The sequence below is a fragment of the Seriola aureovittata genome, chromosome 4, assembly GCF_021018895.1.
Source record: "Seriola aureovittata isolate HTS-2021-v1 ecotype China chromosome 4, ASM2101889v1, whole genome shotgun sequence".
NCBI lineage: Eukaryota > Metazoa > Chordata > Actinopteri > Carangiformes > Carangidae > Seriola > Seriola aureovittata.
Window position 1 is genome coordinate 25597449 of NC_079367.1, and position 18241 is coordinate 25615689.

General features: G+C 44.9%; 1 protein-coding gene across 5 annotated transcripts in view; it reads left to right on the forward strand.

The window, feature by feature from the left end:
• The first annotated feature begins 2979 nt into the window (after window positions 1-2979).
• aplp2 (amyloid beta (A4) precursor-like protein 2) overlaps window positions 2980-18241 on the forward strand; it is a 54594-nt gene continuing 39332 nt past the window's right edge. The window contains exon 1 of one of the 5 annotated variants that reach the window (XM_056374996.1): window positions 2980-3292. In XM_056374996.1, the coding sequence (XP_056230971.1) occupies window positions 3221-3292 (72 nt within the window). In that variant the 5' untranslated portion in view covers window positions 2980-3220. The remainder of the gene's footprint in view (window positions 3293-18241) is intronic. The other 4 variants (XM_056374995.1, XM_056374994.1, XM_056374991.1 and 1 more) reach the window with 4 other exon arrangements.

Here is an 18241-nt window from a genome sequence, read left to right on the forward strand (position 1 = left end):
GGCAAATAATCATGTTTGTATCAAATGTATTGTATTGTATTGTAATTGTATTAATAATATACACTTTGTAATCAGAGCATATATTTCTGTTGTCAAACAATACAATACTTTGTCATCACACAATACAAAGCACCATGCATAAATAATACCTGTAATACACAGAAATAGCCTTGCAATCAAAGCTGGATTACCAACCAGACAAAGCTGGCAACTTCCCACGGGCCCCCAACCCTCAGAGGACCTCATTGCACATTTGTTTTAGTTCATATTGAGCTCACTTGTTATAAAGATTTGTTCTTTCCAATTGCTTAGCTTTTTCTAAGCAATTCTGAGTGTCTAACCTCTATAAGAGTAGTATTAGAATTAGGATTTAAAAAGCCTTTATTGTCACTGTAAGCTCTGCAAACAATGAAATTTGGATACACAGTAGACATCATAGGAAAACTAAGATCACAAACAACACTTATTTTCATTATCATTTGACGATAGGTCTGATCTGTCATCAACTGATCAATGAATCATTTCAGCTCTAGAGTACTGGTTGGTTTCTGGGTGCCTGAGCAAATAATGAAACTGACATGTACAGTGAGGATCATTAGGGGTACAACAACAAGTATTTGCTTAGGGCTATGCCAACAATAAGAGACTCTGCATGGGACCACTCACAAAACCAAAGTTGGCTGGTGTTGCATCTCATTGCAGTTGACCTAAATCTATTTTACCATTTCTCTGATCGCTTTGGTTTGTATTTTGAAAGTGTGTACTGGAAGTGTTAGTATGCTGTCATGTCTGCACTGATACTGACTTGGCAAATTTAATGCTGCAGTTTCTCAATGTGGCCACTAGTAAACACTCATGACTCTATTGATAGGAAAACAGTACAATAAAATAATAAACAAAATATACATATTTACATTTACAAATAAATAAATAAATAAGAAGCATGTCCATGAAATCAAAGCAAATATACCAAGGGTGATTGTCCTATTCAGTATTTATTCAATTAAAAATGAAGTAATAACAAATGACACTTCAGTCCTATCATCATTCCAGCCTTCAGCTGAAGTAAAACCACAGAGGTAAGAAAAACGGGGATTGTATTGTGTTAGTCCACATTAATCTGTTCCTACAGTACAGTGCCACCAGCTGCCTACAGAACACTTGTCCCATGGGAGCTATTTGGAGAAACCTGATGGACACGTGTTTGTGTGTTTGTGTGTGTGCGTGTGTGTGTGTGTGTTTGTGTGTGTGTGTGTGTGTGTGTGTGTGTTTGTGTGTGTGTGTGTGAGAGAGTCTTGAGGAAAGGCCTTTTGACAATTCAGAAGAAAAATGTGTGCAGAAATGTTGTCCTCATAGACGAGACCGTTCTCAACTATATGACTAAGGGAAATCTCTATTATACACCCTTACAATGAATACTGTGGTCACCACTGTGCTAGTATTCTGCACTAATTACAATGTGTTTGTCAAGGTTCAATTTACAGCTTCTCAGGGATTTGTTGAGAGGCAAGTGGTATTGGATATTTTCATATTAATTAAGTAAATGAAAATGAACACTACATTTCAGATATAGACAAAAATAAAAATTAAATTAAATTAATTTAAACAGTCTGACTTACTCTCCCTGGACTACTGTAAACTGGGGAGCTAAAGAGGAAAGTTAATTATCTGTTCAGTTTTTTTCCAGAGGCGTGTTTACTGAGGTATCTGAGGATCAAATTAACACGTGCCAAGATTAGACGTAACATGTTCATATTAAACTTGTTCTAACGTGTCTAACAGCTGATGTTTTAAAACTACTACGTCAGCTCTGATGCATTTCAGAGGAAACTATACTTTTTAGTCCACTACATGTATTGACAAAATGTTACTATATGTGTGTGTGTGTGTGTGTCTGTGTGTGTGTTGTATAGCATCTTGAGCATCTTTCCTTTACTTTTACACATCTTGAATTGAGAACTTTTATTTGTAATTGAGCATTTTCATCTTGTTGTATTAACATATTTACTTTAGTTAAGGCTTTACAACTTCCACCAAGTATAAAAGATAAATGTGACTTGACTCAGTGCAGCCAAAACAGTCATTAAAAAGCAGAGGATGGTGCAGGATGCACTTCCTGCACCAGCTCAGGAAGTTCATGAACTGCTGATCCAGTTCCACACTTCAGTCACTGAGTCTGTTCCCTGCACACCCTTCACCTTCTGGTTTGTCAGTCAGGACTGCTGCAAAGATCACTGGTGCCGATGTGCGCACCATCCAGGACTGGTACACCCCCAGAATCAGGAAGTGGGCAGGAAACATCACTGCAGACCCTCAGATGGTGTACCTGAAATCTGCTGGAGCCACTCTCCCAGTTTGTGGGTCAGTGCTCTGATGACCACTGGCACCACTGTTGCCTTTACTCCCCACAACTTTTCTGGCTCCTTTTTCAGCCACACACACACACACACATATATATATATATGTAGCTGAAAAAACTCACATTGTGCAATAATATGTATATACTATATCATCCATAGAAAAGCAGGCTGTACATACTCTATATAGATGTGTATACATGAACATAATGTACATAACCACCTAGTGTATGTAGATAAAGTAATTTATTAAACTACCCACTTATATTTATTACAGCTGTTCCACCTGTTTCCTTCTGGGTGTGACCTGTAGCCTATATAGATACTGTATGCTGGGTCCATTGTTGTTGCTTTCTTTCTTCCCTGCTGGATCGTATGTAATAGTCTTTTTTTTAATCTTTGTTGCCCTTGTTTTTGCTGTATGTCCATGTATACCTTCCTGGACATTGTTATTGGTACTGTGTGTACTCATGAGGCAGATGTTATGGTGAAGATATTGTTGCTGAGCCACTGTGTCCTGTGTAACTGGTGATGCGGGGTGGATGCTGGCCGACTGGTGGCGCAGCGTGCTGCTCTGAGGCTCAGATGAACCAGGGGAGGGAGGAGGCAGCAGAGGCAGAGCCGCCGCGCCACAGACACAGTCCACATTTCCAGAGGAGAGCGACACTCAGTCCCCCTCCAACATTTTCTGTCGAGCTCGGGTAACAAAACAAGCGGAGCAGGACTCGTCCCGCTCTCCGGGATAGATTATCAGGTTATTCCCAGGACTTGGTTTGCTCTTTATTCTCCCGGACGTCACCTCACGCACATATAGCTCATAGGATATAAGTTATTTACAGTAGCACCACCGGAAATCCTGGAAGATGGGTTCAGTCCCGGCGATATCTGTCCTTATTTTGGGCATTGTGGTGCCAGCGCTGGCCGGCTATATCGAGGTATGTAATCTGAAATGTTTCCTGATTAATGACGTGCCAGGTTAGTCTGACCTGGATCAAAAACCAGTGGGGGTATACTCTTGAAAAAAGCTCATCTTTTAGGACTATATTTGTCCTCTTTTCACATGAGGCATTTATGGCCAACCTCTGTTGATCCTCTAACGAACGCACTATTTTATCTCGCGTGATGTGATTGTAAAATACATTGATTGAGCTTTGATTACTTCTCTCAAACAAGATTCCTACACAAGTAGCGGGATTGATCATTTCACGTAATAATGTAAGGATGTGTGTGTCATATTTGTTATTGTTTTTTCCCCAGAGTCTAAAGGCTTAGAATGTGTTCTCGGAGGCTGATATAATATCAGATCTAGTTAAATATTAATAAGCTTGTCTTCAGGTGATTTTTCCACTTCATTCTTGGGCACTGATTGTAGTTTGTTGGTGTGAGTTGAACAATGTGGGTCCAGAAGGTGCCATAACAAGATTATAGCAGGGTTTGCTGCAGAGATCAAATGAAAGACAACTGGCGCTTTGTCAGGCCTCTGGGGACACACAGGACCTCTGCAATGGATCACAAACAGAATGCTGTACTCAATGATTGTGTCCATCATGTCTGTGTATTACCATAGAGGAAGGAACCATTTACCTACCTATTCAAATCCCAGCTATTCCTGTGTCATCAGGATGGCCCTCTGTAATACCACACCTGTGAAGCAGGCAGGCCACTGTCCTTACTCAACAGTGTCTCTTTATGTCTTATTTTGAAAGGGTTATAGTCTGTATTGCAATTAGAGCCACTAAAATAGTGCATTTGTTAGATCTAAATAGGCCAAATGTAGGTCCTCCTGTACCAACACACCCACTCATGCACGTGCACACACTCCTCACCTACCTGATGCCCTATTTTCCTGCTGGATCACCGGGTATTGTCCCCAGACACTGATGCCTGCAGTGTCAGACGTGTGTGTGTGTCATCGGATGACAATGCACCCATTTTCAGAGCAAACAGCCACTGCCACCCCTCCGCCCCCTCAGAGGGTAAACACAAGTATTCCTGCTCACTGTTGAAGCAACCATGACAAAACATCTTAACAAGACATGTCCTCCTGGCACTGTTGTGTGCCACGCAAAGTGATTATCAGGGAATGTTTCTCTCTGTCTCCCATTTGCAAAAAAAAAAAAAAAAAAAAAACTCGGCCATTTTGAGGCAGTATTGGCTGGCATTGTGTGGTGGGAAATAATGGTTATTATGTCCCCCAACAAAATCTATGCTGCTGCACTCTCTCTACAAAGACCTGTCCCCTCTGCAATGATTGCCTCCTCAGTCAGCCCTCCTCGCCGCACAGACTTGCTGGTCGATATTGCACAGACTCTCCTGAGATGATTAATGGGTGAAATCAATGAATTTTCTTGATCAGTCACCCAGATTAAATTGAGAAATGTACAGTGGCTGCTGGGCACCTTTTAACTCCAAGTCGCATGTGAGGAATCCTGTGGTTTAATCAATGACTGTCCTGAAAGACGGGGCTGTTTTCTTTGTTTGATAGGGCATTTTTATTTGCAGTATAACATGATGTGCATGTAATACAGATATTCATATCTCTTGCACCAGTTTCCTCTGCCTCCAGATGCACACTGTGTACAATGAGACTTAGCACTGAAGTGATAATAAACAAACCTGAAAATATGGACACCTGATAGTGGGAGAGAGAGGAGACTAAACCAACACCAGGATTTTATGATGCATGCCTCCTCAAAAACAACATCAGGTCACATCCTCAGTTAACTGAAGTAAAAGATTCACAGTCAGATTCACAACGTTAAACATCAAAGTGTCCTTTTCTCAACCAAGGACAGCAACGAAAACCAAAGCTGCGTTGCCCCCTTTCTTGTGTAACTCATTGTTTTTGAACCACGTCAGGCCTGGACGGCCGAAAAAACAACTTCCCGGCTGTTGACTGATGCTGTTATTTGTCGGTGAAGCTACTGGTGTGTGCAGACTGGGCCCTGCTTGATGAGCTTGTGGACACACAGCTGAGGTGGATATTGCTGTGCTGACATGCTGACTGCACTCACTCACTCACCCACCCCACCCCCCCACCCTCCTGGACCTTGAGCTTGAATTTACGAGCCGTGAGAGGTCCACAGAATGAGAGCTCCGCGGGGACGCTCTCAGCGTCGGTCAGGGATGGTTTATTCCCTCTCGTCCCTCCATTGTTCCTCATCACTTTGCGTATTGTGAACGCAGAGGTGTCATCAGACCAGAGTGGCCCCTCTTGTGTCTCGCAGTTCCTTCAGTTTGGAGTTAGCCGGCTACTCTCAGCTGTGCAAACCGTTTTGTTTTGTCAGATACCTGTGAGAATGCAGGATTGTGAGCTTTTGTTTTTTCAGCTTTGCACCCCACCCCCTCCACCCCCACCCCCATCTGAGCATCTCTGTGTCAGAGGCTTTACGGTCTGCAGTGGCTTCAAAAGAGGTTTTGCCCTGGCGATTTATAGGTCTTTACTTTCTGCTCATACCCCTTCTTTGTATTAAAAAAAAAAGAAAAGAAATAGCGCACAGGCTAGAACCACGTAGCAGGTTTACCCAGAGAGTTGCGTCACACTGAGGCATTTGCTGATATGGCTCCCATTGGATTAATAGAATACCAACTATCTGGAACAGTTAATGCATTTGGTACATTTGATTCTCTGCTGATTTAAGCAAGCAGAGATTATCACAGCTGTGACAGTGTTACACAACACAGCATAACATCAGATTTTTTTTTTTTAGGCCTGTCATAAAATCCAAAAACAGTGGGTGTTTTCCTTCCAGTTGGCCTGTAGCATCAAATATAACCACACACGTCTAGATTCGAGGCAAGATGGAGCTTGTGTGGAAGAGAGTCACAGTGTGAACTCATGCTGGTGGTTGGTTATATAGCCTCTGTTTGCAAACGTGTACTAGTCGGAGTAGTCCTTAGAGGAATGGACAAGCAGACCCAATCCACAGAAGTTCAGTAATGCTGGATACTTGTACACAGGGAGAAGAAGAAGTAAGAAAAAATTCTGTTTCGCATAACCCCACCCCCCCACCCTCCTGGACCTTGAGCTTGAATTTACGAGCCGTGAGAGGTCCACAGAATGAGAGCTCCGCGGGGACGCTCTCAGCGTCGGTCAGGGATGGTTTATTCCCTCTCGTCCCTCCATTGTTCCTCATCACTTTGCGTATTGTGAACGCAGAGGTGTCATCAGACCAGAGTGGCCCCTCTTGTGTCTCGCAGTTCCTTCAGTTTGGAGTTAGCCGGCTACTCTCAGCTGTGCAAACCGTTTTGTTTTGTCAGATACCTGTGAGAATGCAGGATTGTGAGCTTTTGTTTTTTCAGCTTTGCACCCCACCCCCTCCACCCCCACCCCCATCTGAGCATCTCTGTGTCAGAGGCTTTACGGTCTGCAGTGGCTTCAAAAGAGGTTTTGCCCTGGCGATTTATAGGTCTTTACTTTCTGCTCATACCCCGTCTTTGTATTAAAAAAAAAAGAAAAGAAATAGCGCACAGGCTAGAACCACGTAGCAGGTTTACCCAGAGAGTTGCGTCACACTGAGGCATTTGCTGATATGGCTCCCATTGGATTAATAGAATACCAACTATCTGGAACAGTTAATGCATTTGGTACATTTGATTCTCTGCTGATTTAAGCAAGCAGAGATTATCACAGCTGTGACAGTGTTACACAACACAGCATAACATCAGATTTTTTTTTTTTAGGCCTGTCATAAAATCCAAAAACAGTGGGTGTTTTCCTTCCAGTTGGCCTGTAGCATCAAATATAACCACACACGTCTAGATTCGAGGCAAGATGGAGCTTGTGTGGAAGAGAGTCACAGTGTTAACTCATGCTGGTGGTTGGTTATATAGCCTCTGTTTGCAAACGTGTACTAGTCGGAGTAGTCCTTAGAGGAATGGACAAGCAGACCCAATCCACAGAAGTTCAGTAATGCTGGATACTTGTACACAGGGAGAAGAAGAAGTAAGAAAAAATTCTGTTTCGCATAACCCCACCCCCCACCCCAAAGAAAAAAGACTGGTGCTGTGCTTATTGCTCTTTGGTTACAGTCCTCTTGCAACAGCATTTTTCCTCTTATGATTCAAAGTCTGTGTGCGTGCTTGGCTGTGTGTGCATGTGGGTGAGTGCTGATATTAAAGTGCGCTCCTGTGTGCTTCTACGTGTGTATTTGCTCTGGATATGGGCTGATAATGAACAATTGCTCATGAATGAATGCCCCCAGTTTGGCTGTGATTGTCTGGGCGGGTGCTGTGGAGCCGTCCGTTAGCAGGGCTGAATGATTCCCTATGAGGGCCTTTTGTGTGCCCCTGAATAGCCGGTACGACCCAGGGTGTTGTCACCCATACAGAGGTGATCAAGATACCGAGCAGAGACGAGAGCAAAGGCCTGGGGGGAAAAAAACCCCCCAAAACAACAATCGGTAGCTCTTGCATTTGATAATGATCTCTCAATACATCGTTGTGAGTGGTGGCTCACAGTTAAAGCCTTTCTGTAGGCTGCTTCTTCTCTCTCCTCTAAGCTGTAAAGATTGCCTCTTTGACCTCCACGTTGTGCCGTGTCAATCAAGCTGAAGGCAGCAGCATGTGCTCCATCAGCTAAGAATCAGCCTCGCTCGCCCTTGAATTCGTAGATTAGCGCCTAAAACCTTGCTTTCAATTGTTGGGACAGCCCTGTATCCCTGAGAATCCTCTTAGTGACAAGAAACACTGGGTGCTTATAGATCTGCAAAGGGAGAGGTACTAATCCCAGAGCCCTACCCTTCTCCGTGTGCTCATACACACACTCATACGCTCACTCGGCTCACTCCCCCACTCGCCCACTCACTCAGTCACAAACCCTCATTTCCACACCCTGCAGACGCAAACTGACTTCAAAGTGTCACAGAACACAGTGAGTCACACCTGTGTGTAGTATCAGTGGCGCTCATTGCAGGTCTGAACTGTGCTCTATGTCTAACAGTAGGAAGGGATGTCTGACTGAATCCAAGCCCTTATTCTCTGTCCTTTCATTTCCTCAAGCATACCTTCCTGCCACTCTTCATCCACAGCCTTCACTCTCTGTCTGTCTCTCCATCTTCCCCTTTCTTTGCCTCGGCTGTTTCTTCCTCCAATCCTGTGCATGTCTCCTGGAGCGATTCCATCGACAGACACACTCTCAGCTCATCCCGGGGATTTAAATAGAGAGGCCTCATCAGGCGAGACTTGTTCTCAAGATGCCAGGCTTTGTCTCCCAGCCTCTGCGTGCGCTCTAACTATCCCAAGTGAACTGAGTTGCCTCTTCATCTTTTTTTTTTTTTTTTTTTGCAATTGGAAATGTGTGTTTGTGTGTCTGTGTAGGCCGTGTGTCTGTCTGTGTGTGTGTTTGTGCAGCCGAATCCTCTCACAGCTCAGCTCATCACATATTTAGTCCGTTTTTCTCGGCGAGAGATCCTGGGTGGCGGGGACTTGGCGCGCAGTGAGTGAGCGGGTTCAAATCGACTCACTCATGACTGCACATCGCTTAAGTTGCACCAGGCCTCCTGCCGTACGGAGGCCGATCTGCACAGCCGCGCGAGCCAAGGTGAACGCCACTACACCTGAGTCTGTATGTTGTTCTCACAATAGCCTGGCTCAGCACGGCTGCACGAGAATTCCTTTTGTCGGTTTATATGCCAGAGCGCTCAGGAATGCATAGCCTGAAGTGCAAACGGCTCGCTGTATTGTGCTGTGAGCAGCTCTCTTCCTGTGATAGCAGTGAGAGTGAGCACACTCGGGCAAGTTCACTAGACAAAAACATCCCCTTTAATCCCTTTGAAAGGAGCCTTGCCATTTCAGACTTTATTTTTTAATGTATTTTCTGTTTGAGAATGAGAAGGCAGTCAAAGTAGGTGGGTTAAACCCTGTCACCCCCCCCACCCCACCCCACCCCTGCTCAGTCTGTGTGTGCATGTGTGCATCTGTGTGCATGTGTGCATCTGTGTGTGTGCATGTGTGTGTGTGTGTGTGTGTGTGTGTGTGTGTGTGTGTGTGTCCATCCCTGTAGCTCAGTGAGTCACTCTTGCTGCTTGGGTTTTTCTTCCCATGAATAAAATATCCGATGTGCTATCTATGAGTTATAGTGCACATGTACCTCTGCCTATGGCCTCGCCCGTCTCCTCCTCAGTCCCTGTCCGTCCCAATGTGAAAAGGACCTTGCCTGTTGTCCCCTCTTATGTCTTATTCAGGTGTGTACTTGCAATTTTGTAAGATGAGTGAGTCATACGCAGACTCGATCGAGGCCTGCACACTGATTTGTCTGCCTTTTTCTTTTTTTCTTTTTCTTTTTTGCCTAACTGGAATAAAATGGAGGCAGGCAGCTGAGAATCAGAGAGCTAGTTAACTGTATGCCAAGCATTGTATCTCACTGTTTGCATGCTCAACTGCACCAGAAAATATAGGAGCATAAATTACTAAAGGGCTGTTTTTTTGTTTTTTTTTCTGACTGTGTTTGAACCCATCTGCAACTGAATTTCGTCTCTTGTCGAACAAGAGCATTCAAATCAGACCCAGTTTTCCAAACTTCAGTTATAATTGATGTGTCTTTTCTTAGTGCTTTGTTGATTTGTTTCTTTGTCTCTTTCTGTGTGTGAGCTGGAGTGTGTGGGTGGGCCTGTCTGTCTTATTGTGTATATTTGTGTCTCTTTGTTCATCGAATGTCTCTGTACTTATTTCACTCTGGATGTGCATGCACCACGCTGGAAAGCCACTGTTTGATGTTTTGTGTTTTGGTGTCACGATCTGAATAGTGTAGGGCGCGATTGAGGACGGTCACGGCAACAGCGTCTGTGTTCTTTGTTGTTTTTTCTCTGGTGATTCGAGAAGTCACGAGAAGTCCTTCTTTTAACTTATCTGCGTACCCAGGTATAAACACTGAGTGCCACAGTTTTATAGCTGAAGGAGAATGTGGGAGGAGGTGGGGCTCTCGCCCTGATAAGCTGGCTGGATGACTGGCAGGCTGCCTTGCTGCTATAGTGCTCTATTTTGCTGAGCAACGCTGCTCAAATACTCCCATCGGCTGCCAGGGAAAACAAAGCATGTTAGTTCCAGCTCCCTCCCTGTCCGTCTTCCTGTTTACTGAGCTTCCTTCACATCTCTCCCGTTACCCCCGTGCCTATAGTGGGAATGGTATCATCCAGACTGGAAACATGGACTCTATCCTGTTTCTTTTTTTTTTTTTAAGTTTATCCTTTTTTTTCCTCAGGAGAGTGGGGGGGGAAATGAAAATGTCAGAACGGTAAAAGATAGAAGCAGTGCAGTGTAACTGTATACCCCCTGAGAGAGGCCTGTGCTGCTGCCACCGCCGCCGCTGGTACTCGAGCTGTGTGTCGGCCCTGTTAGCAGCCTGTCTGATACAGCACTTTCTCAAGGAGAAGGCGACCAAGGACAAACAGCAGCCCTGTAGGATGGTCCACTTGGGACACAGACAGAACAAGGGGGAGATTTCACCTATGGAAGAGAGAAGGGGAGGGGGGGGGGGGGGGGTAGCTAGCAATCCACCTTGGACTTCTGAGGCAGAACATTTTTTTCCCTGAAACAGAAATTAGATGAAAATTTCCCCTTGAGTTTCACTGTAATTAATTCAATGAGAGGTGTTCATGCATGATGAAGAGCTGGAGCCTGCAGATCCCCTCCCTGCCGTCACAGAGGCAATAAAAAGAAGGAGGTTTGTGTACTGTATAATTTAAGGAGGAGGCGAAACGTAAATGAGAGTTAGAACTCGGCTGGAGTTTGTTGGACATATTTCCCTTAGTCGAAAATAGAAAACTCAAGATGACGGAGTGGGGAAAATTAATGTAGCTTGAATGCTAGCAGGAAACCCTAGGAAATAAAGGGACACTCATAGATACACAAACAGAGTGAGACAGAGAGCATGTGCAGCAGCTCCCCGTTCTGCCTTGGGCTGTATTTCCCTTTAGTTCCCCTGCAATGACTGTACACAAGTTTTCAGCAATACAGTTTTTTTTTTTAGGCATAAACAATAACCTCACAGGCTGGAGCCGGAGCCAAGCACAGCTGACATTGGGGCAAGTGGCGGGGAAATTAAAAATTAAATTAAATTTAATTTACAATGACATACAACAGAGAGAAGCGCCAAATCCTCACGTCTGAGAACCTGGAACCAGAAAATGTTTGGCATTTTTGTTTGATAAATGACTTAACAGATTAATCAATTATCAGAATTATCTTTTAATCTTCTGTTGATCAACTAATCGATTAATCTGCTTATTGTTTCTGCACTGGACAGTTCCCCATATGATTGTGTCGGTGTCTGTTGCTGCACGCTCAGGTCCTAATTGTAGGCAGCATGTTTAGCATTCTGTACCATTCTCCCTCCACCTAGCTCGGGCAGTGGCTGAGCTCTGACCCTGATATTATCCTTGTAGTATTCCACTTATTAATTCTCTAACTAATGACCAGTAGATGTTTCCATTATCTTTCACAAGAAGTTATTATAACCCCATTCTCATTGAAACATCCATGGGAACTGATTCTTACAGCAGCAATGATTGTGCATCAAGCCATGAATTCTGAGTGCTCTCATTTGACATCATGTGTAAAAATTAAAAAAAAAAATGTTATAACAACCATGTCCTTTTTACATAATAGGTTCCCCGAAAACTGGATTTTTTTTTTACTACAAACTGCAGTTCACGAATGCTGCAGCCGTGCACCTCTATCAGCCATTTTGATCTGAGATAAAAACCAATCAAGCACTCCAGAGAATTCCATTAGTTTGATGAGATATGAATATAGCTCCAAGCACAAATCTGAAATAGTCTGCTGTTTTCAGACAAACCCATTAAAAGTCATTTGATCTTCTGCAGCTAATTATAGAGCCTTCTGAGCAGCTAGCCGCCTTTACCGGACTCCACCCCCTCCATTCCCCACCTACCCTCCAACCGCTCCCTTCAGTGTTCATCACATCCCGTCCTTATGTTTCAGGAGCCCATTTAGCGTCACTGCGCTATTATTGAGGCGCTGGGAGCTGACAGGCGGACATTGCAGCCCAGTCATGCGAGGGATTTGTCTCATAGTCTCCGTCATCACGCTGGTTTGGATTTGGGATCTCTCCCAGAAAAGTGGCAGGACACCGCAGAGGGGTCCGAATTGGGTTGTACACTTTAGGACAAGACACAGGAGGTGTTGGGGGGGGGACAAGGTCAGCCCAGTGACAAAAAGCAAATGCAGTAGACCGGCCTAGAGAGGGATGCTCTTGCTGTGAAGTCTGTGTCTTCTCCATAGAAACGTGACTGATTAGCCACTGGCCTCAGCATGTCTCACCAGAGTTATATTCTTCGCTAGTCTGATTGAAACCCCTCTGCCTTCCCCTCTGCAGAGAGGCTGAGGGAGGGCAGAGCAGGGCTTAATGACAGATAAGCATATCTACATCACATCCATCATTTTTTTTCCCGTGGTGAAGATGGCCTCCCCTTGCATTGCCTGGAGCGTCAGAAGCTAATGCAGACATGTGGGTTGTGTCTGTGCTCCACTGCTCGGTGTCAGCGGGAGGGAAAGAGGAGCAGGGAGCTCTGCAATGAGGGCACAGATTCATTTAAAATCAGCTTGGGTGGTCATGGGAGAGTGGCACCGCACGCAGGGACCGGAGTCAAACTCAGCTGCCGCCACAGTGTCGTCACTATGACCGAGAATTTTAATACAACCTCGTAAGATGGGGATGGAAAATGATTTTAATATTAAAATTTTTGAACATTCAATATGTTGAAATTTTTTCGAGAAGCTGAAAATCAATTTTAACATCACCTCCACAGGGCTTATAGTATATGTGAAGGATTTGGCTGTCTCACAGTGAACTCTTGCAGACTTGCTGGGTTATTAGTGCCTCACATTTGAGAAACAAAGGCAATTTTTTTGCCTAATAATTAATTGACTAATGGTGCAAAATTTATGATGTATGTCTGACTATGTGGCATCTCGCTGCTTCAGTTTTTTTTTGCTGTGGATTTGTTGTATCAAATCCAAAGATGTTAAAATTAGTTGTGGAATCAAAGTCAGACTCCAGGTTTCATGCCAACACTAGTAAGGTCAAAAACCTCTTCTTCTTTTTTTTCTGAATTCCCACACAGTACATCTGTCACCTGCTATCATGTCATGTTGTCAGATATTTTGGAAACATCACTTCTATGTCCTTGATCTGGTTCTTTTCTCCTGCAGTTTCTCTGGCTGGTCCACAACTCCTGGCTGCCTTGTAGCGACTGAATGTGATATTTCCATGTTGTCCTTGAAGCTGCTTTTCCCCCGCCCGCTCTCAATGTCAGTTCCCGCTGAGCAGCATTTCCCCCCTCTGTCCCTCTGATTTAGACGCAGTGTTCTTCCTCCTCTACCCTCTCACCGCTCAATGTACTATAACACACATTTGAGGACAAATTGGCTGCTTTATGTCTTACTTTGTTCACCGGAACAATTTGTCCTTGTGACTCCCTCACCTTCTTCCCCTCTCACTCTACTATCTCTCCATTACACATGGCTGCTCTTCCCTCCTCAGTTCCCCGGTTTCTCTTTTGCTTGCTCAACAATTACGTGCTCATTAAGTGAGGGAGTCCGGGCAGCTGAGAGAGACGTCAGTGACAGGGCTGCAGGCCTCACCGAGGTGCCCTGTTACTGTGGTTCCTTTATTGACAAGTCTGCCTGCCTGTCTGCCAGCCTGCTTGGTCCTGAGGAGCAGCTGCGTGGTGCTGCATGCTGATGAGCGTAGAGTCATCCAGCAGGAAAATGAAAAAGCAGGAGTGGGAGTGACGGAAGGAAGGGAGGAAGGATGCGGCACTGTGTTTTCAGTCAACTTGGAGGGTATGAGAGGAAGGGAAGCAAGAGAAAGTGAAGTGAGCACAGGTCATTTCTCCCAAATCCCCTCTCCTCGGCGCGAGAGATTAGGCGGCTGTGCTCTCCGGCAGACGAGAGAGAGGCACACTCCTGTGTCTAATCCTCCTCTTTTAAACTGCTGAGAGTGCAGTACAAAGTGGGGAAAGAGTCAGCGTCCACATAAAGCGGCCCGTGGAAAACACAGGCCCATAGTTCAAAACAAACTGAGCCCCGTCTAACAATCACCTAAGCCCTAAATCTCCTGTGTAGCCACTGCCAGAGCCACCGCCGACTTTTTCCCGCCCAGCTATCGCTTCTCAGCAGGCTCCGTCTCCCTCACATCACCTGAAATCCCTCACAGAAAGCCAGCACCGTGTCAGAAATACCCCTGCAACCCTCATTAACTCCTCTGCCTCGGTGATGTCAGGCTTAGACATACACATGGCAGCGACACACACTATGTACAATCGCACGTATGCAGCTCCTGCTCCACTCACCACCTAGATAGACCTCCCACCCAGCACAAGAGAGGCTTTTAATAAATGGACAGGCAATGGCCAATTTAATCATGCTAATGTGTATGTTACAGCGGGCGGCTTATCGGCAATTTGATCTCCATACCGCCTCACTGGAGAGAGCTACAGGCGAAAGAACGGAAAAATGCAACCTCGTGCCGGAAGGAGCGATGAAGTAAAAGCCAGAGAAAGCTAGTCAATTTAGTCTCCTGAACAAGGTAATGAAGACAGCAGCTCCGATTCCAATTCAAGAGAGACACACAAGAGACAAAAGAAACAGGGGAGATCATTAGGCAACTGTTGAAACAGAAGAACCTGCCCAAGCATAAATGGGAAACGACGTGTCAAGTTTAGGCTGAATGCATTGTTTGACTTAGTGGTGAGGCTAGTTGTTCTGTTTATTTTCGTCATAAACATCTGGCACAGTGATGTCAAGAATGTAATCCGCTCTAGGCCACGTGGGCCATAAGCCCGGATAGAGAGGGCTGAGAGGGTCGCCAGCTCACATGGCTCTGAAAGAGAGCGAGAGAGAGCGAGCGAGAGAGAAAAGCAGGTGGAGAGGCAAAGAGATAGTTGAGGCAAGAGGAGATGTGTGCGCACGGTTATCCAGAGTGCTCAAAGTGAATAGAGATGAAAGGAGGGAGATGGAGGATTGAAGGGGTTGCTCATGCAGAGAGCTTTTAGTGGTCAGGAGGGAAGAATGGGTGATTTTACTGACAGGAGCTCTGTAAAAGAGGCAGGCTCAACGCTCAAACCCATCGTCAGCATGCCGTGTAGCTGTGAGGCTGCTGCAAAAAAAAAAAAAAAAATTCACCTAAAAGTGGACCTCAATCATGGCAGTCCTTGGGTCATTAACACAAAATGAAAAGCAATAATCATCTTCCTGCAAGAAATAGTTTTTACACTTCATTGCCTTATTTATGCAATCATGCACCTGCGTAGCCTAGCAACTAAACAACAAGCTCTGGGTGAAACCCTCGGTGTAATTATCTCTTTATCGCTGCAGCGCACACTTATCAGTTATTTCTCTGTTGACTGACTTTATGTGTATACCAACCTTTTCTGCAAGCTACAGAACACACCTCAGACCCTGAATTTTTTGGCTTGTTTTGTTGTGTTTGCGTCGGAGAAATTTGATGATAGAGGCTTAAATTCAGTTTGTGCTCTTCGGAATTGCGCCTATTAAGTAGCAATCAACAATTTACAGACCCTTGCACCTACTTTTATGTCTCTTTTTAAAAGCTGTTGTGACAACTCATAAAAGCCAACACAGGAGAGAAGCAGATACTTCAGCAGCAGATAACTCAGCCCATGTTTTATCAGCTAACAGTTACTCTTCTGCCCTGCCTTTCCGGTTCAGCCCATCCTTTTTCCTGCTTTCCTTGCCTCTTTCCCGACATCTCTTGACGGTGATTGGACTAACGAGGAAGCTGTAGTCAAGCCCTCGCCATGACTTGACGTGTCTCTCCTCCTAAATTTTGCAGCATACACTGCAAATAGTACACCCCGAACAGATTCTAAACAAATTTGCTTCCTCTTTCTCTTCATCTCCCGTCCTCAATGCCTCCTGCTCCTCAGCCAGCTAGAAAAACCAATCTGCTCTGTATCTACCTAAACTAACCAAGTAAGGAAGCCCAAATGCAATATTATGAAGGCTGCGGACGACCCTCAGGGTTGTATGTGACGGGGCTGCAGAGGTGGATGGGGAGGAGTAATATTCCAGGGAGATGTGTGCAGCCTGAAATCTGTGTCAAGAGGGGCCGTGGGGGAAAATGGCTCTTCAGTCCCCTCATGCTCCTGCTCTGCCCCGCTCTCCTCGCTTCACTGGCATGCCCCTGCCCACAGAATAAAAGAATAATGAAACACAAGATGCAGCAGGCATCCTGATGTTGGCTGTCAGGCGCTCGGTGCATGTTCACAAGCAGGCATCTGAACAGCAGCCCTGTGTGTGTGTGCGTGTGTGTGTGTCTGACACGTTGCAGATAACAGCTGAGAGAAAGATGGTGAGACCACACAGTATTGACAACACTGGGTGTCTGGGAAAATGTGTCGGAGGGAAAAAACAGTGTGAAATGAGGGAGGGGAAAGGGATTAAAATGGGGCGGAGTGAGGACCTTTGTCCTGTGATAGTGGAGAGTGGCTTAGCTATTTGTACCACATAGTTGTACCACATAGACCAAGGTGGCATGACTGGCTGCCCTTTGGTCTCTAAGACCTCCATCATAAATATCTGAGGTGCATTTTGCATGAGTTAATGGGTTCATTGGTTTTGCCTCTGTAAAAACACTCATGCAGTAAAACCTGACTTGTAAACCTGGAACATCATTTTGTAGGAAGTTTTCCACACTTATCAATGTCACTGATAAATCTAGCTGTGCAGTCACGAGCAAAACAAGAAACTCTGAGTTTCTTTTGTCTTTCCATTAGAGCTGAGTGACCGAGGAAACTCTGCTCATGTGTGATCTATGAACAACTCACTCCAACTTTTCTCAGGCTATGTAAAATGAAAACAATCTCCATCCACATTAGCATTTTAGCTCCTTATCAGAAACGATGAAAAACACATACATACATGACCATTCATGCACAGTGGGCATTCTCGAGCCGGTGTAAACAGGAAGCAGATTGTCGACTCTGAAATTGATTAGTTGCGCAAAATACTGTGAACGAGCAGCTGCTAACAAAGACAACAAGGTCAGTGACGTTTATAATTCATTATCCATGTTGTTTACCTGTAGTCGAGACAGATAAGACCCAATCAGGGAGCAGCCGTGGGTTTCTAGGTCATTTTTTCCAAAGGTCTGTTTTTGCCCCATCCAAACTAAAACGCAATCCTTTAGTTTTCAAATTAAGGCTACGTCCACACGACTTTGTATTAGCTTTAAAACGCATCACTTGTGCTGCATTTTCACCGGCTGTCAACACTACTCCAGAGTTTTCACGCACACTTTTGGAAAGGCTGCTGGGCCTTGTTTTAATTTGAAAACTCTGTGGGTTTTGTTGTTGACTGGACGGGCGAAAAACGTGAACCTTTGGAAACAATGATGTTTTGCAACTAACCAACTGCAGAGTAGACGATCTGCTCCCTGTTAACACACAGTACGTGAATGGCCCTGTACGTATGCGTTTTCAGGTGGGATGGTATGGATGAAGATCATTTCTGAGCTAAGACGGTCATCTGGACAGAGACCGTTTTCATCTAACAATGCAGTTTTAAAACGAAAGCGTAGTAGTGTGGATGTAACCTAAAACACAACACCGGAGTGTGGACGCCAGGTGTAAACATAGTAAAAGAGATTTGTTTTAAAACTAAAACATAGTCGTGTGGACGTCGCTTCAGTCATTAGATGAACTCCCGAGCCCAGTAACACTACCTTTGCCTTGCTTGTTGGAATTGTGCCAAACGTTTACCAGACTCTACCCACAATAAAACCAGGATACTTGCAGTGTGAACCCGCTGCGGTAGCCCATCAGAATCACTTTGAATCCCTAATTTGACAGTGAAAATAAATGAAATGCCACACGAACACATTATTACCTTTTTAATCAGTC